We start from the raw sequence: 26,734 nt of genomic DNA on the forward strand, positions 1-26,734 counted from the left end.
TGCCACTACCAAACAGGAGGGACCCGTGTGGATGGGGCTCCTCCCTGCCTGACAAGAGGGCTGGCAAAGCACAGGGCAATTCTTCCCTTAACCCAGAGCCAAGCTAGAAGGTTTTGTGCAGCCTGGGGGTGCCTGAGTACGTCAGATGGGAACTGGTGTGGATGAGGAGGTGACTGCAGGAGTAACAGGGGAGCTGTAGGAGCAGCATACCAGTCCAGTTTGTGCCATCTGAGGGGTCTGCACAGAGTGCAGCTATTCCCTGTGTTACACAATCAACACCTTCTGCAGCAACAAACTCTTCCTCCCTGGTTTTCAGTATCCCAAGGCACGGAGGGTATTACAACATTTGCACGCTCTTGCTGTCTGTGAATAGCCCTGAATCAGCTGCCTGGCAGGTCACACTAACCCCACACCGAAGGATTTGATCAGCAAGGAAAGGTTTTGCATGCACAGGGAAGGCTTCAATCTCCTGTATTCTTGGAAAGAAAGCAGTACCATGGAGCCTCCACGCTGGCCCAGAGGTGGATGGCTCAGCCCCGCTCCAGCCTCGCAGTGCTGTTTTGTACATGTTCTTTCTGAAATGTTGCCCAATCCTCTCAGCCAAGATGGTTTTCATAGCCCAGGACTGGAGGGCAGAAAGGGAATTAAAGAGGGGTGAAATACAAAGAGCCCTAAAAGAATGTAAGGAGTATTGCAAAACCAAGGGCTTAGAGGAGAGGGAGGAATTTTCTGAAAGAATTACAGAGATTTTCAAAAACATTCCCTGGAAATAATACTAGGTCATATTTTAGGCTTTTTCAGATTTATGTTTTAATCAGAGCAACACCTTTTATTAGTGCTTAGCACCTTCAGACAAGTGCAAACATATAGCATGTGCACTGGGCAACATGTTTCTTCAACATATTTCCAGGCTCAGAGGTAGTGTTTTGAACTCTGCCTCTGCAGCGTTTGGCAGTGGCTCTGGTGACACTTGCATGATGGGAGGAATCACTGCCAAATTGGGAAACTTCTGACAAGTATAAACATGGCTCTGCCTTCTGTAAGCTGGATTTCAAACCATATTGCTGTTCTAGGGAGGAGACAGCCCTGACATTGAAGACTGCAGTGTCTGAGCAGCTCTGCTCACAAAGAGTGAGCCCACAAAGAACAGGCAGCGAGGGGCAGTTGGCAGGGATGGGCATCCCAGGAGCTGAGCAGTGGGTCTTGCTGTCTCTTTGTCATGAATATAACCCAGATCTGTTGTTTTTAGGAGTTGTCATCACTGAAAGCTCTGTCTTAGCCAAGGTGAAATGAGTTTGCTGAGATCAGTCCAGGCTTGGCTGCTCAGTTTTCCCCAGACTGATGTTTACATCCCGAAGTGGCATTGCACATGTTCTGACTGGCACAGAAAGCCAGAGCTTAACTGTACACAGCACTGTAAGCTTTTGCTTTCAAAAGAGAAACATCCAGGTGAGGGTTTGTGCTGCTGGGGGCAGTCTGTGAGGGAAGTGTTAAATCAGCTGCACCTTCTTTATTGACAAATCCTTGCCAGAATTTCACCAGAGAAAAAATCCTTCTCTATAAAACTAGGAATGTTAAGTGGACCAAATTCAACCCCGAAGTAAATGAATTCCCATCACACTCAATGGAAAAGGAACCTGGATGCAGCCCCCTGTGTTTTACGGGTTTCCTTGGCAGGGCTGTTTCAGGAAGGGCAGCACTTACACTGCAGCTTTTCCAACTGCAGCTGTTGATCTTCTGGATCAAGGCAATCACATGATGCAGTTACACAGCCTGCCGGGCCCAAGTCCAAAGAGTCAAGTCCTGGCTGAGCTCTGCCACGGAGTTTTGGTTGACCAGCTCTGTGTCCCTCCATCTGGCATATTTATATCATGTTTTTGAGAAATACTAAGCTCTCTGATGATCTGGTAGGAAAATCTAATGCTGCAGTAGCCAGTATTATTTCAAGCTTTTATTGTCACTGTAGTTCCATGGGGGGACATTAAAGTAAATGCCTTTCCTGCCTAGATAGAGTGCTCTATTAAAATAGCTATTTTTACAAAAACTGACATTTTTGCAACTCAAATCTGAGCAGCTGCAAAGTCCATTTACCCTGCATTTGGGAAGTAATGGCATTCAGGGGAAACCCCTGCCAGTGAGGTCTGAGGAGGGGAAATAAAAGGGTGAGGGCAGTTCTGGTTCATGAAAGGAAACCCTTCTCTGTAAATCTAGGTTGATATGTCAGGCTGGACCGGTTCTGAGTGAACACTTTCCTCTGTGGGGACAAGCTGCTTCCTCTGGGGTCTGCTCTTTTCTGTATTTAAATTAATCAAATGATGGGTTTGCAAGGGAGCAAGGCCAGCTGATTGTGGAGCCGACCTCTGGGCCAACAACCTGTGTCCAGCCATGTCCACCACCACAGCTGGTTACAAGGGAATTGAAGGACTGACCCAGAAGTGGTTTGCAGTAAAATTTCCTTTTTTGTTGAGTCTCATCTTTAATGAGTATTAGCTGAAGTCCTGAAGCTTTTTTGTATTCCCTTCCATTTCCCAATCCAAAAAGCCATCTAAATATTATGTTAAGTGCTGTGTCATTTTGTAAAACCTTACTTTTCATAGTTTTCTTTTGAAGTTTAATGCCCAAAGCTAACAGAGAAACCTTTCAAATTATTTTCCTTCTGTCTGGTGTACATGTTGCATACCCTTTTCCTCTGAACAATATAATGTTTTTCAAGTAGAAAAAATTACTAGTTCATGATGAAGTTTGGAAGAGAATGTTTGTGCACGCTCCTTAGTCTACATGATGTGAATACTGAAAGACTGGAATCGAATTTTATTCCCAGGGCCACTTTGTCATTTTTCCCTAAACTTGTTTTTCGCTGCGTAGCAGAGGTGATGATGGATGTCTGGGGGATGTTGCAGCATTGTGCCTGCTCCCTGCCCTACTTGTTTGTGTGGTGAGTAGCAGGAGCCACATGATGGTTTTGTTTCTCAGGAAGTGGCAGTGAAAGATCAAAGCAGGGTTCACATGAGGCAGCATTAGCCTCCAGATAAAGCCGTGTCTCCACGTGTTCCTGTTCCCTCACACTGGCACCCGTGATTATTTAGAAAACACAGAGGCAGGCCCGGCTGTGGGCAGAGAATAAACATGTCTCAGAAGAAATTAGTCTGAGTCTGAACGTGCTATCAACACACGGAGCTCCTGCGTGGCCCTCCTTGCTGTGGTGCCGTTGGGCAATCAATACTGGCAGGACTGGGTTCCCCTGGACTCCCTCAGGAACATTCAAAGCTGAGTTGCTGTGAAGAGAAAAAGGATGAACGTTTCTGCCCAAGGACAGGGCAGATCTCTTTAAATAACATCTTATTTTTACCTCTGACTGGTCTGTTTCATAAGGAGCTCCCAGTCTGGTGGCTTTTTCCTCTCATTTTCCCTGTCAATGACAGGTGGGGGTCGCTGACAGTGTGACGTGAATGTTGTGACATTGGAACTGAGGGAGTTGGAGGATGTTACTTGGCATCCAGAGTTGCTCTGGCACATCTTCACTGGATATTTCCACTCCAGACCTTTGGACTACTGATGAGTTCAGGGCTGGGGAAGAGGATGATGCATTTCTGTGAGAATTGCAAGTGTCTGAGCAGTGATTAGGGAGAGACAGGAGAGTACTGTGATACTTGGCTTGTGACAGACGTGAACATGAGAACATGCTTGGCAGAGCAGAAGAGCCACACACACAGTGTCCAGTTAATTTGGGGTTTAATTCCCTTAATTTCATAGATAGCAGATAAGATTGACAATTTGGATTTGGACCAGAAATGGCAATAGGTCAATAGCTGGAAACACCTGACCACATGTGTCGTAAGAGAATTAAATACAATCTGCTGATTCACTTCATTTGGTGCTGGTTCCCCTGGCTTGGGCTGAGGGAAGCTGAGCACCTGAGAGGATCTGGGGAGAGGAGTGAGATTTCACTAGGTTAGAAAGGATAGGAACTGATCACATTAACGGGTTATTTTTCCCTTGCATGTGTTGCTGTTTCAGAAAGCTGATTATTTAAGGCAGAAAATTATTCCATGTGTGCCTGACAAACTGCAGGGGATTTCTGCTGTGGCAGAGAGCTGTGCTTTCAGTCATGGACTGGGATTTCTGTTCCCAATCCTATCTCTGTTTTTCAGACTCTGTCCATGTTCCACATCCATGTTTCTCTCTGTAGATAGAAACTAAAGCAAGAGAGAACCCAAATTGTTGTGCATTGGCTCAGCAAACTGCACAGGTGTCACAGGGAGTGGTGTGGCAGCTGTGCCTTGGTGCTGATAAAGATCAGTCTGCATTTCTGTGAGTGCTCCTGTTTCCAGAGATGTGGAACTGAATTGTAGAAGTCAGTTCAGTCTGCCGGAGGTTTGGCACAGGAGTTTTCAGAACGTGAACCTGGTTTCTTTAGCAAAATGTGCTGAAGGTGCAGGAGTGGGAGTTGTTAAGATAACAGCTGGTGCAGTAAAACCTCGTGTGACTGCAGTTATGTACTGCCTTGGCTCGTGCCAGTCATGTCCATCTTCAGTCTGTGGAAAAGGGAACAGCAGGATTTCATATGTGTAGCCAGGGGAAGAGTTTAGCCCAGCTAAGAAGTTTAGAAATTACTTAATAATTATTGTGTCAGAAATGCTGCATCTTTCTTTCCAGTGTTTTCCAGGGTTTGCAAAGCTCCCTTGTAAAGATGGATGCAGCTTTTCCTTATTTTTGTTTTCACGTTTCCACTTAGGTTGTGTTTTGCTTCTACCCTGTCTAGCTCTCTTTCCACATTTCCCATAAAACCAAGAGGGACGTGATTGTTTTTGTCTAACAACTTGATCTGGAACAGATGATGCCACTGCCAACATTTCCTGGTCGGTATGCAGTGGAAATCTACCCATGGTCTTATGTTGATGAGGTTGTGGAAACAATGTTTGCTAGGGAATGCCAGCCCTGTGTCTGGCATAGGAAGGACAACATGTGCTTCAGGGATATTTAAAGCAGTATTTTGAACTTGGAAGCCAGTGGATTCAGAAAGGGAGAAGGATGGAGAGGAACTAATTCAGCTTTTTTTGTTGTTGGTTTTTTTTCCCCTGAGCATGTTTTCCATTTTCCAGTGGTTGGGAGCACGCTGTGCTTGCTTTGGGCAGGATGGGGGGACCGTGGCTGGAGCATCTCCCCTGGGAGAGGAGCACGAAGGGGCCACAGTGGAGTCACATCCCAGCAGTGGTGTTGGCTCAGTGTATTCCCTGCAATTCAGAGGCAGGGCAGATGGGATGGCCTCTGCTCCTCTGACACCACAGGGTAGATCCAGCTCCCCCGTGGTTTCCCCACCTGCTGTGTGGTGTATGAGGTGCTGAGGAGGGGAAAGGGTGCAGAGACAGACTCCAGGCGTGGGCAGACTGAGGCCCAGGGGCAGCAGGAGCAGCACATGGAGAAAAGCTGGTGCCGTGGGTCCCCATCCCCAGCACTGTGTGCCCTTCATGGACCCGTCTTTCCACACTTGCCATGAGCAGACCTTCCCTTTGGGGCCAGCTCAAAGCCTGCTGCAAATAAGTTGCCAAATGTGCAGTTCTGTTCTGTCTCCTTTCCCCTGCATTGTGATGGTTTTCTGTGGCACACAGAAGCAATACAAAAATCATTCCTGTATTTTTCCACATCGTTAAAAAATGTTCCTTCAGTCCTTATTAACTTGGGACTTGGGATCTGCCACTGCTTGTCTGTGTGCACTAGAAACCAGGCCCACGCTGATGAGGATTTTGGTGTTAATTCTCCCCGTATCTGAAGGGCCCTTTTTTGTTAAAGGTTTTTGTGTCTTACTTGAAAAAAAATATAGTCAAGAGTTTTCCCACTGTTCTTGGGGAGGATTTCTGTGAATAGGAAACGAATTCATCCATTTGGATTTTACCAAAGACTTTTACGTTGAGTGGCTTTAAATTATATTTAAAATGTTTATTTAAAATCCAAGTCAAATGATTTTAAACAAACTGTCTCAAGACAGAAGAAACTGACTTTTTGGAGTAACTGTATTGTTTATTGGTTGTATTGCAGTAGCACCTAGAGATCCCTACTGTGCTAGATGCAGAACAAACACATAACAGAGCTGGTCCCTGCCTGCAGCTCACAGCCTTCAGCTTGGCCTCTGCCTCGGGGGTCCACCAGGAGCTCCTGGGCTCTCTTGGGGCACTGAGGTCAAATCTGCAGCTTGGCCTCCTCATCACCCCCAGCAGAGAAAAGATCAAGTAGGGGGCAAGTTTCAGAGAGCTGCACAACCTGCCCTTTCCTGCTGTACACTCCTCCAACTGATTTTTCCCAAGCTGTCGTTACCAAGCCTGTGGCTGAGCCGTGTGGGCTTCCTGAGATCACTGCTGCTCCTTCAAGAGCTGTGGTTTCCTTGTTCCCAGTGTCCTCAGGCAGATAGAGGTGTTTGGATAAAAGGAAGCCTTTTCAGTGGTTTATATTATTTAAAAAAAAAAAAAAGTTTTCATTTTTGCTTTGCCTTCTAAATTTTCATGCTCATTCAATACCTTCCCATGGTTGCTGCCATATGGGGCAAGAGGGAAGGATATACCAAAAAGCAAACCTGACATCACACATGCACACTGTCAATCATCAAAGTATCAAAAACAAAGCTTGCAAGAGCACAAACTTGTGTAAATGTGGAGAGGAAAACAAAAAATAGGACACTGACTAAGCACATCAGGCCATTTTGTCCCTTTGGGCAGCTTTAGGAGAGGGTGGAAGAAACTCCACCCATTTTTGGAGCTTGTCTCCCGGGTCACCATCCCATCCTTTTCCACCTTCTCTCACAATCCTCAGCTATAGCTGGGATTTGTCTGTTCTGATTTACAGACCCTTACAGAGACAGTCCCAGGGAGGGATGAATGAGGAATCCTTAATGTTGGTTCCTGCTTGATCAAGTTGGAGGGTCTTAGGGGAAAAATAAGCCAAACAAGAGTTTCTTTAGACCTCTCTGTTCCCTTCTCTATTCAGTGGCATGGGCTGGCTCCTACAGGCTAGGAAGGTGATGGGATTCAGCAAATGAACAGGAAAGGGCAGCTGCTCTGTCTGTGCTGGTTTTGGGCAGATTCCATCTGCTGTTCGTCCCTCCTGTGTGCAAAAGAGCGAGGGAAGAGCCATTGTGCTTCAGCTGCAGGGGGGAGAGGGATGGGGCGCCAGAAGTAAACCCAGAGCCAGAAGTCTAATTGAGGATAACAAACATGCAAGTCAGAGCAGGAGCGAGGAGAGGTCTGGACTTTGGCAAACAGAAACCTTGCGTTGTGCTTTGCAGGGTGTGCTGCAGCCTGGATGTGATGGAAGCCACCAGAGGGGCTCGTGACTCACGAGGAGGGGCAGCTCCTTCTGCTGAGGTGCTTCTGAGGTGTTAGCCCCAAATAAATAAATAAATAGCCTGAAGCTGTGCATGTCACCGGGGCAGCTCAGCAGAGCTGTCCCTGAGCCCCTGCTCCAGGAGACCCTGCTCTTGAGCGGCATCTCAGGGCAAGGGCAGTGTCAGAGAGGAGCTCTTTCAAAACACAAGCCAAACGCAGGGTGCTCTGCAACCAGATCCCTCTCCCTGCCTGTGAGAAGGTTGGGTTTCTGATTCCTTGTTTCTGAATGTTTTGTCACAAACTTCCTTTGGAGATGGAGAAGATGGGAAAAAAGATGGGATGAGTGGTCCCTGGCCCAAGCTCAATATCCAGAATCTCTGCTCAGAGCTCTCAAGGGAGAAGGGCTTCCTCAAAGAAATCTCCTGTCCACAAGGTGTGGTGCAGCACATGTCTGTGGGAGCTCCCACTGTGCTCTGAGGTTACAATACCCCCTGTAGCTAAGGAAGAAAACTGTAGAGATGGGTCTAGCTACAGTCAGATGAGTTCCACATACCCAAAAGTCTGTGGGAGCTTGGATGTGGACTCCTGTAACCTGTTACAGGGACAGGCTCAAACAGGTGCTGTTTGGCTGTGAATCCTAATCCAAATTCCCACAGAACTTTGGCTGCCACTTGGCTGGGAGCCTTTATCCTATCTTTAATTCCACAAAAGAAAAAAAAAAAACAAACAAAAAATAAAGTAAAAGGTGCTTTTAAAATACCATGAGGAGAGAAACTGCCATGGAAATAAATAGCAAAAATAACAATGTTAAACGTGTCCGGTGTCACAGCAACTCTGACATTCAAGTAGTGTGCCCATGCCCACAGTGCCGGCACAGGCTGAGGTTCAGAGCTCTGCTTGTGTCCCGTTGATCACAGAAACAACCAACTCCTCCCTGGCTGGAATGGACGTGGAGAGAAGGGGAGAGGGAAGATGGATGCAGTCTCTGCTGACAGTCAGGTCTTTACTGTGCCCACCTGGGGCCGCATTTCAGCGGGATGGAGACGCAGAGTTCTCGTGTTTGTGCCTGAGCTAGAGCGGCCACGGTTCAGAGCTGGAAAGGGTATTGCTTCAGATAGTCCCCCATCCGCCGGGGCAGGGGCAGCCGGTCCACGTCGGCCGTGCACTTGTTGATGCGCAGCCGGCACAGGTGCTGCAGGCTGGGAATGCTGTCCTTGCGGCCCAGCGGCCGGAGCAGCTTCAGGTGCACCGCGGCTGCTGCCAGCTCCTTCTGCAGGGGAGGTAGAGGAGATGGAGGCGGGTAAGGAGCCTCAGTCTTGCTTTCCGTCGTGCAGGACATGACATAGTGCTGGATTAGACTGACCACGTCTGGGAAGGCCAGGATGCGGGGTTTGGACAAGTAGTTGGAGTCCAGCCGGAACTTGCTGTCAGTGTATTCGATGCGCACGTTGGTGGGACCTCGGTTTGTCTTGACGGAGAGTGTGAACAGGTAGCTGGGGTGGGTGCTGTCCCGAACCAGGAAGGTGCCCTCAGGCATCTTTTGGAGGTGCTGCTTGGCCTCACTGGCAGTGATCGAGCCCCAGTACCAGCCTGGAAAAGCATCCGAGAAAAAAAACATGTTAGGGAAAGAATATCTTAAAGGACTGGCAGTGTATTTAGGGAAGCCTTTAAAGCCTATTGAGTTCAGGGCTGGAGTTGGCACGATCTTCAGAAATTAAGACCAAGTCAAGTTCTAAGGGTTTCCTGCCTATGCTCGTTGATGCTGTGCTGGGGCTCAGGGTGAGGTTGGCTGCTCTGCAGCTGCTGCAGTTTACAGAGAAAAAGCAATTTTTTGGCAGTTCTTTCTCCTGACTCAGTTATAAAAGATAAAGCTTTTTCTTACTCCAGAAATAAGTTAGTTCATGGTACGTGTTTGTAGATACTGCAAATACACTTGCTGCGTGCACAGGTGTCAGCTATGGCTGGGACAATAGCAGGTTCCTATCTGAAGTGGGATTAGGAGATTCTTCCTGCAGAATTGGCTCCCTGCAGCCTTCTGACTCCGTGACTCTGGGAGCTGAGCCTTACCAGATTCTCGCAGGTAGGAGAAGGTTTTTGCAATGCAGAGAAGGTCTTCTTCAGGGTCCCGTGTCTGAGGTGGGGTGCTGTCTGGAACTGGAGCTGCGAAGGCAGGCGCAGACTCCTCCTGGAAGGCCATAACTGGGAGAGGCTGCATGATGGGCTCTGCCAATTCCTCAATGCCCCTCAGTGACAGCCTCCTGATCTTTTCCTCCGCCAGCAAAGGATGAGGTCTGAAATGAAGGGCACACTCTGCTATTTCTCCTTGCCATGAAATCAGTTACAGTGTCTGTTCAGTGCATGTGACATTGTACTACATCATGTTATGTTTTATAAACAGATCCTCAACACGATTATGTTTCAGAGAGAGGCAGGGAGGGGGAAATTACACAGCTAAAGATGAGCCCTTAAAAACAGGGAGAGAGAGTTGGTCTCTTTGGCCTTGTAAAATGGTCTGTCTTGCCATTTAGGTCCATCCGAACCAGGTATTTATAGATGTTGCCTTTTAATATGTAGTTTCAGAGACAATAAGGTTTATAGCAGCATTACAGCTTCATTTACATGATTACAGTGTTGGAGCATTTCTGTTTCTGCCAGTGGGTTAGTCATTTTCTGCAATATAATTAGAAGCAGAATTGGGAATAGCTGAGGTTTTGTCCTGCCCGCTTTCTGCTCAAGGATGACCTGATCCTAAAGGAACCTGTCAGAACCCAGAGTGAGCTGATCGTGTAGTAGAATAATGGGAATTCTTATTTTAGCCAAGCCTGTGCACTACACCAACCCCAGAGCACACCAAAGATCTCAGTGCGACTAATCCCTGCAGGATTACAGCGGGATGAGGTTCTGCCAGGAACATGAAGCCCTGGTGGCCTAGAGAGAGCATTCGTGTAGCCATTCATCATCCATCACAGTTCCACAGAGCCTGTAGCTCCCACGGGCCATGGGTGCTCCCTCTCTGCAGCATGGAGATTCCTAAAGGAAGGCAAAGCTCTAGAGGGGGAGGATGGATGTCAGAGGCCAGGGAAATCTGCATTCCCAGGCAAGCTCCTGAGCAAAATTCCTTTCTGCCTCTCTGTGTAGGCTCCTTGCCTCTATGTGCCCTGTAGTGCTGCATGTCCTGTGTTACATCTCCCCCACAAATGTTCTTTCAGACATTTAACATAAAAGGTGGCTGAGTTTCCAGAGAAATACACTCCATCCTCAGCATGACACTGTCCCAGCACCACTGGAGCTGGTGGTGACTGCACAGGCAGCAGCCACGTCCCCCCCATCACTGAAGAGAGGAGCAGAGGGAGACTGAAGCCATAAGCACTTCCCTGCTGATCCTCCTCCCTCACTGTGCTCTGTATGAACAGAGACACTTTAGGTACATGTGTTGTAAACTGACCTGCACCTGATCCACCACCTCAAACCGCCGAGTCACAAGCACGGGACAGGGAGCAAGAAGAAGGGATGTGAGGGAAAAGTAGATTAGAGAGAACCTGAAAGCGCCTTCACACTGACTTGTGAATGACAGCCATGATCAGTTCCCCAGCTCTGCATTTCTGATCAAACCATGTGGGTTTGGAGGAAGGTTTTTGTCAAACGACTGGTAAATTTAAATCTACAGACATAGACTTCTTGCCCTTGCAATACATGGCAAAACCCCACTGTTCTGTTGATATTTAGAAAAGAACATTCTTCCTTTTTCCACTTGTCAAATCACACATCAGAAGCAGGATATCTACTTGGTGTTCGTGACATCTGATCTTTATTTCTGTTAATGGGTAAGAAACCAGGCCAAATAAAAGTGATTGCTGGCCCTTATCCTGACCAGGCACCCTCGGTCACAGGGACTGCATTTTCAGGAGCTTTCACAGAACTCTGCATCTGAATATACTCTTATACCTGGAGATCACTGTTGGGAAACATCCAGCTTCTCTTTTAAGTCCTACCTGAGATACCTTTGTAGGAGTTGAGAGCTGCATTTTTCAAGACATTTGGATGCCTCCCTCTTAATGTCACGGCCTTCACAAATGCCTAGTTACCAGTCTTCTTGGGGAAAGAGGATTCCCAATTCTCTGTTTCCCCCCTTTCTTGGCAAAGAGGACTCTAAACCAGATCCTGTCCTGTGCTAAACCTAATTAATAATTGGTGCTGTGCAAAAAGGGTGTCCCAGGCTGCTGGCAGAGCAGTGTCTCTTGGGGTGTTCTTACACCAGTTGTTCCCAGAGTTGAAAATGACAATGACCAGCGTTAAGGAAAATCATTCCTGCTCCAGTCACTGCCCACTCACTCCCCAGAACTCAAATACTGCAGTCCAGAGGCCAAATCTCTCTGAACTTATTTCGTCCTGGAAAATTTTTCTGGTCTACCTTTTGGGAAAGGTTTTACACATGAAGAAATCTTTTCTTGATCTTAGCATGGAACTTCCTTATTCTCTTTTTATATAGCCACTATGGAGAGGAAAACAGGAATTGGCTGAGAGAGTGGGAAGGAAGGGGGAGAGAGGAAAGCTACGCAGGGAAATGTCCGCTGTGGATTGGGAGAACAGCTGTTATTTCGAGGGCTGTACCAGCTCACAGCTCAGTCTCCCGAAAGACACATGGACTGTGTGAATTTGTCACTGGATTCCTTTCACAGAGCCACTTGGATCTCTCTGAAACAGAGCCCATGTGCTTGAGATGAGGTTTCCCACTGTACTCGTGCTCTGCTGCCTTACACTTTGTGCCACCCGAGGCTGAAGGAGCCCAGGTCCGGTTGTCACTGACCTTCCACCCCAGAAGGGCCGTGCTTACACATTTCATATTTTCCTTCTATGCACCTGCCTTTTGCCCTCTCTCCCCCTACAAAAACTCCTAGTGCAGCCATGGGCTCAAAGGAGCACAGAGCAACAGAGGAGGGGGAGTAGAAATTCTTATAGAGCGGGAGGTGCTGCTCGTGTCCTAAACAACTTTGTCCATAGGTTGAGGAAAGAAGAGCTGCTGCTGGGATCAGAGCAGCTCCAAGCACTGCAAAGGGAGAGCTGAGAGATCAGCAAGTAATGGCAGACTACAACTTCTAATGTAAGAACATTTGCAAGAGGGTTAAGAAGGGTTTGCTGGGATAAGGACAGGTTGAAAAAGGTTTGCTGACACGAAAAAAATCCTTTAATGGGGCAAAGAAAGGATTTGCAAATAGTCAGTGCTTGGAAGAAAGAAAGTTGAGGAGAGACATGGAGGATCAGGAATGAACACAGGGAAGCTGTGAGGAGGAAGAAAACAACTATCGAAAATTTGGCATGTCTAGCTGGTAGTCTCTGTGGAGTCTGGAGAGAAACAGCAAATGAACTTCGTTGTGCTTTGGCAATTAGTGTTTCAGAAAGCCTTGGAAAGGCAAGAAAGTTCAGGAGAATCGGATACGTGTGATACCATTCAGTATTAGCTTTGCAGTTACTGTGCTGATAAGCTAAACTTTGTAACACAGTACAAACAGTACAAGAAAAAGTGTGCTGAGCTGCTCTGCCTTCCCCTTCCATCTGCCATGCTCCAAGACTTCAGTGGGAGCTTGGTCTGAATAGGAAGGAGAGTATGGAGTCCAGGATACGTGAAATCTTAGAGGATAATAAAAACTGAGCAATAAATGGTCATAAAAATAGGCATTAAAGGCAACCATCTATACATCTGGCTCCATAACAAGTTCTTAGTGGGTAAGGGAAGCAGTAGCTCTGGTATGTTGACCTTGTAGGAAAGCTTCAGTTAAGGGTTTCCCAAAGCCCAAGTTGAAAATTCCCTTTGCTGTGGTTATAAGGACTGCAGCTGCAGACTGAAAATAAGAGTGAAAACAAACTCACACGAGCAGTAGGAAATTATAGGTAAACACGAGCTCTCCTTGTCTGTGGAACAGATTTTAGGGGGAAATGTCAGAAAAATCCCCATGCTTGTCATTGAAAGTAGACAAGGAGGATTTTCCTCTGAGGAAAATCCCCTGAGCCAAGGAGGGATGGAAAATACTGAGGTGATGGCTCGGATGAAACAAATGCTGACAATTTCCAAATATGCAGCCTGTGCAAAATGCCATGTGATTCCTGCAGACCAGGTGTTTCTATCAGTTGGTGACCTGAGCTGATCATGGGGACACTGAAGTACCAGACACTGATACCGGGGCAGGCACTGGGATGTTCCCTGTTGTGCCACTATCCATGTGCCCCATGGCTTGCTTTCTGCTGACTGCTGTCTACTTGTACATACAGTTAACCTTACACATGAAACAGCAGAATTAAATCATGTCTTTAGCATAAATATCTCCCCAGAAATGGACAAAAGCACCTGAACTCCAGGGAAGTTTTTCCCTGAGAGCGGTTTGGCCAAGAGGCCATCAGAGAACACTTGCGGTCTCGGGTTTGTGTCCCCACTGGTGCTGCACACACCCCACTGAACAACACCAAGTTTACACTCATTTGTACCCTCACAAAGGCTGTGAATATCGTGCAGTTTTTCAGCAGTAGAAAGCCCGGAAATCGGGAATACATTACGGTCCCATGATTTTGGCCGTGGAATCTAAAGCGCAGACACACACACAGCCCTCAGCCACCCCAAGTCATTCCCGTTCCATTACAGTCACACGCGGCAACTCACACGAGCTGGAAAACTGTCCCGGAAAACCCAAATAATTACAGTTATCAAAGCACAGCTTTTCAAAGGAGACCGCAAAGTATCTTACCCCTGAACACAGAGGATCATGTCACTCCTGGACCAAGGGAAAAGCATTAAGTCTTCAAGAACGTGGGAAATGCTTTCTCCTCGTCTCTTCTTGCCGCCTTTGCTTGCCCGAAGCAGCTGGTTCAGCCTCTAGACGGGGTTCACGGGGAGAGAAGGCTGGAGAGTCCCAGCAAACCCCTCCCGCAGGAGGTTGTTCCAGCCACAGGAAAAGCCAAGCAGGCGGCGAGCTGTCCGAGACAGACTTCGGCAACTTTGGCCAGGAAAACGTGTGCAGAACAAATAATGTATTCTTCCTCTGCTTTTCAGAAAACAGCAGCAAAAACCAAAAGTTTAAAAGAAAATAACCAAAGGAAATTACATATAAAGAGGAACTAATCTTCCTTCAGAGCAGTCTTTTAGAAAAAAATATTCAGAGCGCTCTGAAATAGTAATAAATAGGTAGCAATAAATAAGATCTCCCCGGGTGCTGCGGGAAGAGCCGGAGAGCAGCGACCTGCCTTTGCGCTGGCTCCGGAGTAATGAGGCTCCGTGGAAGGAGAAAAAAAAAAGCAAACCTCCTTGGTAATCTTTTGTGTGCCCCTTTTAATCTGTTCCAGGAAGTGAGGGATTCCTGGAATCGTATTGTGCTCGCATCACTCTTCCTACATCAGCCACGCGGGGGGAAAAAAAACCCCGGCGAGGGTATAAATAGCCTCGGGGAGGGCCGGGGCCGGAGCGGAGCCCTCCCGGCGGGCAGGGCCGGGCAGCGGAGCCGTGCGGGGCCGGCACCGCCGCGCGTGTTCGCGGAAACGCCTTTGATCCATTTCCAAGAACTTTCCAGGAACGCGGGGCGGGCGCTGCCAATGGGCAAGGCGGGCGCCGCCCGCCGCATGCGCGGGGCCCGCCGGGGCGGAGCGCGGGGCTCCCGGCCCCGCTTCCTTCCATTTATTCCCAACCGTTGGTCGTTTGTTCCCACTTATGTATTTGTAGGTTTTTGGTGAAATATTATGCCTTTCCCCCCCCCCGGCCCCGAGCCGGCGGCGCCTCTCCGGGTCGCAGCAACGCCGGTGCAGTGTGTGCTGAATGAGGGGCAGGTCGTGGGGCTGGAGGGGCACACAAGGGAAGGGGGCAGTTTTCCAGTGAGACGTGGTCCAGGGGAGGAGGGTGCTGTGGTGCGGTGCAAGATCTGCTAGTCTAGGCAGCGAAAGTGTGGTTGCCGCACCGCACGGATTGTCTCATGTTCTTTGTCACCTGGGAATCCCCCCGTGAATCAGGATTTCAGATCGGTAAAGTCGCCTGGAAAAGGTTACGCCACCATCATGTTGATGTGCAGATCGCTATCTGCTAAAATTGGGTGAGCTAGGAGGAAATATTGCAGCTACTTTTAGGGTTATTGAAGCTTTTATTTTTAAACACTTTATAACAAGAGCTTGGTCATTCTTTCCCTGCCTCGAGTTGCCGCCTGTTCACATGTCAAAGAGAGAATGAATGGTGTGTCTGCCACCTCCATTGGAGTAGATTGAATACCTGAAAGTATTAGTAATCATTGTGCCGTTCAGAACCTCAATGGATGGGGCCGGGAGCAGAGGGAAGGGCAGGATGCTGATAAGGGTAGGGCTAGAAGGGTGTTCCCACAGGCATGAGCCTGAGAGCAGGCAGGTTGTTTTCGGCTCCTGACTCAGCCTTTCACTCCCTGCTATTTCCTCTGGCAGCTGCTCAGCCTCCTGCATTGCTCCTATTCGCTTACTGGACTGCATCAGGGACTGCAGTAATGAGTGCTGCTAGGAATACTGGGCGAGGAGAGGGGTGCTGAGGGACATCTAAGTATCCAGGGGGATGGGAATGTCATCATGCAGGCACTCCTTGACCAATTTGCTTCTAAGCCTAAACCAGACTTGAGCTCACACTCATCAGAGTATGTGTAAATTCATAGGAGAGGCGAGGGGAGAGCGGAGGAATTTCAGTCCTCACCGGTTTCTGTGCATAGCACATAGTGCAATAGTCAGACGATCATTCCAAGGCTCACCCTTGTAGCTCTGGCTCAGGGTTGCAGGGGGACACCTGCCTGCATGTGCCCCTCTAAATCCGATGCTGTTTAAGCCTCCTGTTGGCGGTGCAGCAGCGCGATGGATTTGAACAGATCTAGACTAGAGAGTGGGAGCGGCTGCTGCCTCCTGCAAACCGCAGTCAACCTGTACGTTCGGAAGGTATTTATTTCGTCGTCATCCTCGGAGGGGACGCTGAGCTCACGGCTGTGCTGTACCGGCAGGAGCGCTGCAGCCCGGCACAGGCAGCGAGGGACTGTCTGCGTGGTTTTTTGCTTAGAATTGGGCTCCATCTAGCGATCCTCTCCGGAGGAGGCTTTGGGTGCAGGCTCTGCCCCGCTGGCTGAGCAGCCATTTGTGTCTCCCGGGCAGGGAAGCAGCGCTTAGAGCTGTGCAGTGGAAACATCACCCGCAGAGGGGGTCTCTGTCGGCAGCTCTGTCGCTGCTCTGTGGAGGCAGCGGGTGCTCAGGTCCTACAGACCCTGAGAGAGGAGCATTGAATCCAAGTGCGTGTGAGCATCAGTGAAAGGAGTTTGCTTTTGCACTGGAAACTTCTTTAGGGGTCCGCCTCCAAAAAAGAAAAAATACTCAGGCTAATGCCTGGGCTTTTTAATCTACAAAATTAGTGATTGTTTAAAGTCAGAAGCAGTCAGTGATGCTTCATCACTCTACCTCGTTGGCACTCCTCGTGTACATGGTAATGCCCTAAGAAGGAAACAGCACATTGTGCCCGATCTTTCAGTGCCCCAGGCCTTGCACTGTCAAGATAAATTGCTGCCACTCCTCCAATTGTTGTTTAAACCCAGTTTATACTGATGTAAATGGCTTTCCAGAGCTCAGTGTTGAAGAATTAGGACATTAAAGAGGCAGTAGTAAGACATATCAAATAATATAGTTGACTGCTAGGCTTTAGTTATGAAAGGTACCAAAGAAAGCTCACAATAAAACCACAGAAATAAGAAAATCCAGAAATTGTGAGCCAGTTAGTCCCTCAGGAAAGTTCACCAACACAACAGCACCATCTGCTGCTAAATGTGTGTTTGGTAACACCCACTGAGGGTGAGTTACAGCTTCCACTGTGCAGTTGGACATGTCTATAATCTTGTGGAGTTGGTGTAAATGAAAAGTGACATCCAGAATCGTAGCTCTTGAGAGGGGTCTCTGTGCCTGGGGGCTGGATTTACCTTCACCATAAGCTTGAAGGACAAAGTAAGTCACTCCCTTGGTTACTGTGTGGTCCTTTCCCTGTGCTGTAAGGTAAGGAATAGCATGGGACATTAGCAGTAACAGCCATCTGTTCCTGGTTTAGATGGGCCATCTCGTTATTTGAGTAGGGCACACCAATTTCTGTAATTAACAACAGGCACCAGGGTGATAAACTTATAGTTGTGCTTTTAATTTCCCAAGCTGGTGTGGAGCAAGGGAAGGGGTGTGGGTGAGCTGTGCCATGGATACAGCAGCATCTGGGCTGGCTCCATGAGAAGTAGAATGTGCAGAAAGGAATGGGTTTTGTTTCAGGCTATAAAAAATATTTTGGGGTTACTGTAAGGAACTCACTGTATTCATTATCTGAAGGCTTGCTGGCATTTGGTGACCCAGGAGGTGATTGTAGTGCGGCATCTGTTAAGACCTTTTCTGCTTGATTCAAATGCTGTGTTTCTGCAAAAATCGTATTCCTAAGGGCCTGGAAGGCCATCCCAGGACTTCCAGGCAGTGCTGCCATACCCATTAGTTGCAGGATCTCTTTCAGTGAAAGACACAGATTCATTTCTTTTGCTCCACTGCAGCATAAAATGAAGTGCCATCTCCTGCAGACAGATTAGAAGATTGTTGATGTTTTTGATTTATAATCCTTCTGTGAAAAAACATGTCTTTTCTTTCCCTGTCTACTGAAAGGGAAACATACAAGTATTATCCTTCTTACTCCCCCATCAATAAACTGTGTCCTAAAGCTCCTTCTCTGCTCTAAGTTTCTTAATGTAGGAGCAGCGATGGAGCCTCCCAAAATTTTCTCCATGACCGAGACAATCCATCTGTAATAAGGTGTCTGAGTCTGGGATTATAAGAGCAGCTGTTCTACCCACTTCTGTACTTCTGTAGGAAAACACCTGCTGTGTGCTGGCAGGAAGAACTAATCTTGAGGAATGAGGTCAGGTATTAGGACAGGCTCTCTAGAATGTGAGACTGGGGTTCTTGAGACTTCCCTGGCAGCTGGTTCATAGACAGAATTTTAGTTCCTCCTGGAAACCATGTTATAATCCCAGGTCAGGACAGAGGGTGTTGAAAATAAAGGAGAAGTTGTTCTAGCAATAAAGCATCAATAAAGATCACTGCCTATGAAAGAGCTTTATAAACCCGGTTTTACCTCAGCCCTGAGAGAAAAGAGCCAGGCTGTTTGCTGATGAGCTTTCCTAGTTTGTTTTTTTTTTTTCTTTCCTTTTTGATAGTCTGAGACAGACACCCCCAGAGCAGAGCTGAAAGACAGGCGAAAAAACATGCATCTAGTTTCTGATTCAGACCACTGTGTACATGACAGACTAAACTAAAGATCCTACGAGAAGCTCCTTTTCTTCTCTTTCATATCAAAATACTGCTCTGTAGAGCTGCTCTTTCCTTCTTTTAATATCACAGATGCAGTTTCTCTAGAACTTCCTGGGGGATTTAATAAGGTTGTTGCAACCGCCCAACCAGACAAAGCCGTGTCCTCATTTTAACCCAGCAGTACAGAGGATTTTCTCTTTGGTGACATCTCTATAATGCACCCCAGAGTGGGGATTTCTCATAACAGCAGAAAAAATACATAGCAGAAAAATTGTATAGCTGTTACCCAGGAGAAAGCAAAGTTTCAATAAAAACAAGTCACTAGCTTTCGGCTGGTGGGGATCATTTCTTTGTTATAGCTGGTGGGATTTCCATGAGATGTTGCTACCAAAGGGCTGACCTCCATGCAAATCACTTTTGTGTATAAATAGATACCCGTAGCATTCAGGTGTCACTCCTCAAAATATGCCATCCCTCAGACACATTTGATGACATCAGCTTTCCTAGCTCTCCAGATGAGAGCAAACTCAATCATTTCATTTTTGTTAAGAAATGAGACATTTGAAAGTGGGAAATGTTTTTGATCCCAGTTATTGAATTGCTACAGCATGGCAAACAGGCAGGGAAAATACCCAATGGAATAGCCAAAATTAACCTGCTGTGTTTAAACAGTAGTGCTGCCCATCTGTAAAGCAGGTAGCTGTGGCATCCAAGACATTATAAAATCAAGGACAAATTGCATGCTGGCTAAAACATAAAGCTTTCCCAGGTTAAGCCACTGGTCAGAGGAAAGGAGCTGCTGCCCCAAAGCTTATTGCAAGAACGGGGCCTTAATGTTTGTTGTTTTCTCCTTTAAGCTATTTTTTATTTTGGGTCAAGGCAGGCATAGCTGAGCTACCAAGTTCTGTCTTGAAATTAAATTGTTTTGTGTTGTTGCTGTTGGGGACTTCTGGTAAAAATAGGATTAATGTTTAATTTACAGTTTTAGGGATTTTTGTGAAGATGAAAGAACTTTTGCTGTAGTGGGCTCTTAGCCTGTACTAGTACCGGTTTGGGGGTTTTGTAGCTTCAAAAAGCAAACATCAATAAATAAATAAAAATGTCTGTTTGAATGAAAAATGTCCTGGGGCTCAATGAGCTGCAGTGGGCCTGTCAGTGTGTCCTCCTTCAGCATCTCCAGAGGATGCTAATGCAGCTCCACCTGCCACGAGCACAAAGAGGAGCTGCAAGATCCAGAGAGTAATTCCCAGGGAGACTTAAAACTGGCATTTGAAAACAGACACTGTGGGAAATCCTCCCGGGGCCAGGCAGGGGAGAACTGCAGCCAAGGTGACCACACTGTGCTTGCTCACCCCTGTGATGTCAGAGGTGCTGGGTTAACCCAGGTGTTATCTTGGGATGTGCCTGGATCCAGCAGGCTTGTCCTTCCCTGGAGCTTGCCAGGGAAATTACAATACCTTAAGCAGCTTAAGAGAAGGATATTGCACAGATAAATGTTCTCAGCTCTGTACAAACCACACATGGATTGCAAAGGTTGGGATTTGACTTCAGAGGGGGTGCCCAGCCCAGGTGTGCAGGTATAGTCACCTGAGACACCACACAGGTCACTACAGCAGAGCTGGTTTTTAGTTTGTGGTCATCCTTGTGTAGAGTGAGGCTGTTTGATACTTGGGCTGCAGCTGGAAAAGCCTTTCTTGGAGTTTATGGTGGATGAAATTAGCAGAGGGTTGCTCTCAGGCCTTACTAACCTTGATTCACACTGGGTTTTTAAGGTGTTTGCCCTGTTTAAACTTAGTACTGCTTGCTGGTAAAACAGTGAACTTTGCTAAGAGCAGATACAGACAATATCAAGTGGTGAACCCAAACAAGTTTTCCATCCCAGTAAGATACCCAGTGACTTGAATCATGTGTTTTGTATCCTTCCAGTTTAATTTTCCTCAGCAGGGAACTGTTAGTAACACGTGTAGAACCAACTAACTTCATGCATCCCATCTTATTCCCTCATCTTTCCTCCTTTCTTTCCACGCAAAGCTTATTTTGTAGAAACTCCTTCTTGTAATAGTTCAAAAGAGTCACAATTTCTTAATGAAATTTCTTACTTCTGACACACTCCGTAAAAAATAGCAACCCTTCAAGTAGACATCTGCTTGGAATTTTGGCAGTGTTTAATATTTCCCAGAATAGGGCCGTAAATCGCCTTCTGCCAGCTTCAATGTGCCAGCCATTGTAATTCCCGCTTGCTTTGGGGAGCCATAGGCTTCAGGGTCAGAGTTACATGGAAAGATCAAAACTGGGGCTGGGAGATTGTTGTGAGTGAATTTATTTCTCAAATTATAAAATGCAAGAGAGAGCAGAGAGATTTAGAAGTTTTCTGAAGGGTCTGACCCCCTGCAACTGTGCACTGGGGAGAGAAATGTAGTTACCTGTTGCAAAGAGAAAGGAATTACCATCCAGGACAAACAGAACAGAAAATACAGGCTGGAGCCATGGGAAGGGAAATCAGAGCAAGCTGCTGACTGCAGAACTGTGTTATTGAAGGTTAGCAACCTGGGAGCTCAGTTACGTATCCATTTCTCTGAGACTGCCACAGTGGGAGGTGATGCGAAGCCTAAGAAGGCTGGAAGCCAAACCTGAAAAGGTTGGAAATAGCTGTTTTCCTCAGGGATTTGATTAGCCCAGAATAGGTGAAGTGAATCAGGGGACCAGGCCCTCCAGCAGATCAGCTGCAGAGAGCCTGGAAGGGAAACCTGAGGCGGAATAGCAGTAGCATCACATCACATGGTGATGTACTGCAGATCTGCATCCTGCTAAGTTGAACTACTTTTTATTCCTTGGAGAAAGGGCTCATTAGCCCTTTTAATTATTTTCCTTACCGCTAGAACTCCAGATGCCATTATGTTATGTAAAATGACAAATGTATTTTTAACTTGTAAAGCATGTGAACTTTAAGTTCCTTCCAGTGATACGAACGCAGCTCCATTTCAATGCGTGACTCATCTTCACATGTAGAGGAAAAAAACCTCAGCGTTTCACATCCCTGTAACCACACTCCGTGCACCGGCGATGAGCGACAGTTGCTGTGGGAACCACCGCTTTTAAATGTCCTGACTGTGCCCCCGAAAGTGCCAAGAAATACTGACCGCGTGGAAATTATTGGGAGCATTTAGCGATAGAACCCTTTCGGCTGAAGTATCATTGCCCGGTATCGCGCCTCGGTGCTTTGTTCACAGCAACAGCTCCTTTCAGACGGGGTTTGGAGCGAACGTGGCGATCCTTCCCCTTCCCAAAGGCTCCATCGGGGAAGGGGCCGGCGGTGCCGCCGCGCGGGCGCGCTGCGCCACCAGCCCGGAGCCGCCGCGGCTCCATCCCGCCCTCCTCCCGCTCCGGCGGGGCCGTTTACCCCAATAAATTAATACCGTGCTTAAAATCACCTTAAAACCACCGCGGGGGCCGCACCCCACCCCCGCGGGGAACCTGCAGCCGCGCATGAGGCAGCTCCCGCTCCCCGCTCAGCCCCCGCGGGCCGGGCCCGGCCGGGGCGAGCCGGCGGTCCGGGGTTCTCGGGGCGGCCCTGAGGGCTCGGGCCGGGCCGGGGCCGCCGCCCGCGGCTCAGGCGGCCCGGGCGGGAAGGCGGCGCGCACCTGGCCGGGGCGGCAGGGCGGGCCCAGGCAGAGCCCGCCTTCCCCGCGCCGCTCCGGGAAGCTTCGGCTGGGGCCGCGCCGCCACAGCAGGTAAATCGTCCCCCGTGGCGGAGCTCCCCCCGCTCGGGTCCCCGCTGCCGTCACCCCCCGCCCCGCTCTCCTCGCTTCTCCTCAGGGCTTTCCCCCCTCGGTGAGGGGGCTGCGGGAGCGGCCCCGCTGCTCGTGGCTCAGTGTTAACGGGGCTCCCGGCACCCGCCCGGGGCTCCCCCTCGGGGGCGCAGCGGGGCCCGCACCATCGGGCTGTGGGAGCCGCACCATCGCAAGCCCAGGTTCTGGGTGGTCTGGTGGCCCCTCGGCCGTGGGCTGCCTGCCCCTCGCTCTGTGGGCCCAGGCAGTTGAAGCGCTGTCCCAGGGTTCGGTGCCTGCCCAGGCACTGCCGCTCTGGGGTTTAATCCAGGTGCTCGTGGTTCTCTTGCGTAATTTGGGAGTGTCAGGGTAAAGCAGAGGACCGCTGTGGGGATTTCTACATAAAACACTGAGGCAACAAGTTGTTGATGCAGATTTATAAGCTTAAGCTTGGTTCTGTTGTGCAGAGCTTAGCTAACAGTTTAGTCCAAGGCTCAGCAGTTGCTCAGTTTTGGTTGCAGTAAAAGCAGTGATTTATAAGTGCAGACTGATGACTGTGTGTGTTGGAACTGGGGTGGCTGGTCTGTAAAGCCAAAGTTTGCTTTCCTGAGGTGAGCCTCTACTCTTGGTCTAGCACTTGGTCATGTTAAAAAAAGAGAGAAAAGTGCTGAGGAGGGAGAGCGTTAGTTGACCTCAGTTACTAACACTTGTTTACATTTTTACTCAGGACTAAATGGCGAGCAAATGGACTGTTTGATCGCTTGAGAGGAGGGACTCTGCTGAGGATACCCGACAGAGTCCCTGTGGGGTATCTCTGTCAGCCCAGACTCTTCCCTGATATGGAACAAAGTGAAGGTGAACAGGAATCCCAGCCAGAGAGTCACGTGGAGAGCAAGAGCAGCGTGAAGTCCTTGCCTGGGGGACCGGCCCATGTCAAACTAGAGATTAAAAAACATGCAGTTACAGATGACTACAAACTGTCCAAACGGGTGCTAGGGTTAGGAATCAATGGCAAAGTACTGGAGTGTTTCAACAAGCAGACAGGCCAGAAATGTGCTTTGAAGGTATGTGCATTTTGTCTTTTTTTTCTTATTTGTGGTGTGGAGGCCAGAGTTTACTCCCAGAGTCCTGTAAAAGCTACTTGTTCTGTTGCTTACATTCACAAAGAGTGGTGGGTGGAGAATCTGAATATGTGGAGACTTGCTATTGCAACAGTGTAGTCCAAACTTGAGTCTTTTCCAGAATATTCTGTGTGAATTTCCAGAATAATGTTATCAGCTGTGAAATTCTGTGTTCCTACTTAAAAGACAAAAAAGCGGGGGAGAGAAGTGTCTTGGTGTGTTCTGGGAGAAAACTTGCTAGATTTTGAATGAACGCGTTATGCAATACTCATGAAGGAAACTGGTTTTGGATCTTGTGCAATGAATAGGCCTTAACTGGGAAATATTTAAATGTTCATTGATCTTCAGTCTTTCCTCCCTTTGAAGACTTTTCTTAAGGGGCATTTCTAGTTGTTTATTTATTCTCCTATTTTATTTTTGCAATCCATTTACGGAAGGATATTTCCTGGGAAAGCACTGATTACACCAGTATGGCAAATGAGTTTAGCAGATATTTATGGTGACAAGTGCCACTTAAATAAATGGAGCAATAACCATTCATTAGAGAACATAAAGCTTGCTTGCCTTTTGTTCTGCAGCTTTTAAACTTGAAGATTTCCCTGATGCTTTTAAACCACATCATTAGGAAAAAAAGCAGCCTAAATGAGAACCTGGATGGTTCGGTATGGGAAGACTAAAACCAGCTGAAGTGATTGTCATGGGAATTACTTAAGGATGGTTCAGATGCCTTGCTGGTGTTAATCTGGTTGGTTGGGATGTCTGGGAGGCTTTCAGGTACCCTTCCTTTGCTTAAAACTCACACTCCTTACGTGCTGGGAGCAGGACAGATCAACCAGTGTTGAGTTGCAAGGTCTGCCAGGGTCTGGAAATGATCTTTTCCAAGAGAAGTGCTGTCCCCAACAAAGCCTTTGCACGTCGATAGGACAGGCTGGAAATATCTGGTAGCTTTGGGTATTGAAAAGATTTGTAACAGAGGAACTAGAAAAGCTTATAATACAATAATATGTGGATTAATTCCCATGTTTCCAACACTCTCATGTACTTTATCACACTCTTTTGTGTTGGCTTCACGCAGCTGACTCACTGAAGTTTGTCATGGGGAAGCTGGAGGTTTTGACAAACATGGAATACTGGATGTTTGTGCCTGGATAGGGGAGTGTCAGGTTTGTGCAACTCTGAGGTGATCCATTAATCAGATCCTTCTGGAGTGCTATCAACGTTTATTTCTATACTTAGTATACTGTGATGAAGGATAATAGTTAATCCTGAAGCTGGTCTGCTGTTTCTGAGGAGTTCAGCAGCTTTGTTGCTGATTAGAGATCATTCATACTTCAAAGGGTTTGCAGTCATAAGGGCTGGAAGCATTTTAAAACACAAATTGCCATTCCAGAGCACAATCCAGTGGTAACAAATATGTTCCAGAGCAAACTTTATAGCTCTTGAATCAAATAGGAAATGTATTCCTATGGGTACTAGCATCTGTAAAATATTCTTTTACTTCAGCCCTCACAGGTGGGGAGAGGGAGAAGAGAATTAAAATTGCTGTGCCCTGAATGTCTTCTGCTCGATGGGGAGGAGGAACCTGTGGTAGAGTCTCTAATACCTGTTTCTATTTAGCACTGATTGAGTTAGCTGATTTTTCTTTTTTCAGAACTTCTAAAGTATATCAAGGACCAAAATACCACTTCCCCTTCCCCAGTCATTGTATGTCAGTGGTGGCTGATGTATCACGGAAATGACCCTGGGTAGTGTTTGTCATCCTCTCTCCAGCCCAGCTGTGGAATGTGTGCATTTCTCTTCTGGAAGGGACAGAACTGTGACAGAAATATTAAGATGTTTAGGAGCTCTCTAGGGATTTTAAATGGCAGATAATGGTTTGCTGCTTGCATATGTGTATTTCTCATCGTTACGGGTTTAAGTGCTGAATAAAAAGGTAAATATGCAATTAAGTAAAACTGCAGCCCAGAGAGGATCTGCTGTTCTCTCCAAAATGGTCTAATGAGAAGATTACCCAACAAGGAGGCATAAAAACTGTGCTTGGTTAATTGGCAAAGAAGATCTTTTCCTAGACCTGAAGGCTGAAAATATTTAGAGGAGGTTTTTCCATTGTTTCTTGTGAAACCTGGACTCGGCCACACAAGTCCCAGACTTGCTCCAGATGAGACTCAGGACAGTCTCATCCAGTCAAAGCAGTTATGGAAAAGGGACAAGAAACTTGGAGGAAAAAATGTTCAGAAACAGCTTCAGAGCAGAATTCTCTGTGTAGGGACAACAGGGCTTTGCCAGTGCTCATTCTTCTCAGGTGTGATGGTGGGGTTATCATTCATGTACAGGAATAGAAAGTGGAGGCTGATGAAGCTGTCACTGAACAAACCCAATTGGTATGACAGGTAAAGAGAAATGGAGAGATTGAACTGCAAGTTGAACAGAAAAATGAGGAATGCTGGGTGGGTTTTTTTTCTGGAGGTTGTTTGTGCGTTATCCATTGAGATCTGTGTATATCTGTGGACAAACACTTCAGGTGTGAGTGTGCTCATGGTTACCTGCTCCTGGGAAGGATGAACCTCACTCCTGCTGCTGAAGATGAAGTGTAATAGGCTGCTGCCCTTCACACCAAACTTGCCCATTAAAGCAGCTCCTGACTGGGCAGATGACACTGCTTTCTGCCTGCAGGTTTCCTTTTAAATGGGAACACAGCCAGGATCTGGACAGAAATTACTCAATGGAAGGAATTTTAACAGAGGTACTCAAGAGGAAAGGGCTCAGGCAGGCAAAAATATTCATCCCCAGAGCCCTATGTCAGTCAAGCACCACATCCTGTAATTGGGAGGTCCCTGTTGTCGTTGTTAGTCCATGTCCATAACTGCAGCTAGTTAGAATTTCACTAATCATTTTAGAGTGGAAAAACACAAGACATCCTCTCAGAGATCCTGCAGGGCTTTGGTAATTTTCCTAAAGTACTGTGTGGCTGGTTTACTCTGCTTGGCATTGTGATTCGCTACCCAGTTTTACAATGTGCTGTCAGCTTTGTCTCTGTCAAATTGAAATGCCACACACATTGCTGCCCTGCTCCAGAAAATCTCATCTGGTTACTCACTTAGACACATAATGACATTTTGGCTGAACAGCACTGTTTCCAAATAGTGAGAACACAGGGATTTAGAAAAGTAGAGGCATAAACAAAACTGCTGTGCAGGACTGTGGCCGCCTAGAAGGCAACTGTGTTTTG

At 47.5% G+C, this 26,734-nt stretch overlaps 2 protein-coding genes across 3 annotated transcripts in view; one reads left to right on the forward strand and one right to left on the reverse strand.

Annotated features, from left to right (window-relative positions):
• Positions 1–26,734, forward strand: part of MAPKAPK3 (MAPK activated protein kinase 3) — a 121,150-nt gene that overhangs the window by 51,414 nt on the left and 43,002 nt on the right. Inside the window, exons 1-2 of one of the 2 annotated variants that reach the window (XM_050312975.1) lie at positions 22,201–22,348; positions 23,112–23,448. In XM_050312975.1, coding sequence (XP_050168932.1) covers positions 23,224–23,448 — 225 coding nt within the window. In that variant the 5' untranslated portion in view covers positions 22,201–22,348; positions 23,112–23,223. Of the gene's footprint in view, positions 1–22,200; positions 22,349–23,111; positions 23,449–26,734 lie in introns of those variants that run through there. The other variant, XM_050312976.1, reaches the window with a different exon arrangement.
• On the reverse strand, positions 5,923–14,799 carry CISH (cytokine inducible SH2 containing protein). Its single transcript, XM_050312980.1, has 3 exons — positions 14,054–14,799; positions 9,384–9,607; positions 5,923–8,906 (listed from the first exon to the last, which is right to left on the reverse strand). Exons 1-3 carry the CDS (start codon positions 14,098–14,100, stop codon positions 8,404–8,406), a joined length of 774 nt encoding a protein of 257 aa, XP_050168937.1. The 5' UTR covers positions 14,101–14,799; the 3' UTR covers positions 5,923–8,403.

Source organism: Myiozetetes cayanensis, unplaced genomic scaffold, assembly GCF_022539395.1.
Source record: "Myiozetetes cayanensis isolate MyiCay16 unplaced genomic scaffold, myiCay2020 scf18, whole genome shotgun sequence".
Lineage (NCBI taxonomy): Eukaryota > Metazoa > Chordata > Aves > Passeriformes > Tyrannidae > Myiozetetes > Myiozetetes cayanensis.

Coding starts and splice junctions, on each gene's coding strand:
- CISH (XM_050312980.1), bottom strand. CDS start 14,100: ATGCTTTTCCCTTGGTCCAGGAGTGACATGATCCTCTGTGTTCAGGG. Junction 9,608..14,053: donor ATGATCCTCTGTGTTCAGGG/GTAAGATACTTT, acceptor CCTTCATTTCAG/ACCTCATCCTTTGCTGGCGG. Junction 8,907..9,383: donor CTCCTACCTGCGAGAATCTG/GTAAGGCTCAGC, acceptor ATGCTTTTCCAG/GCTGGTACTGGGGCTCGATC.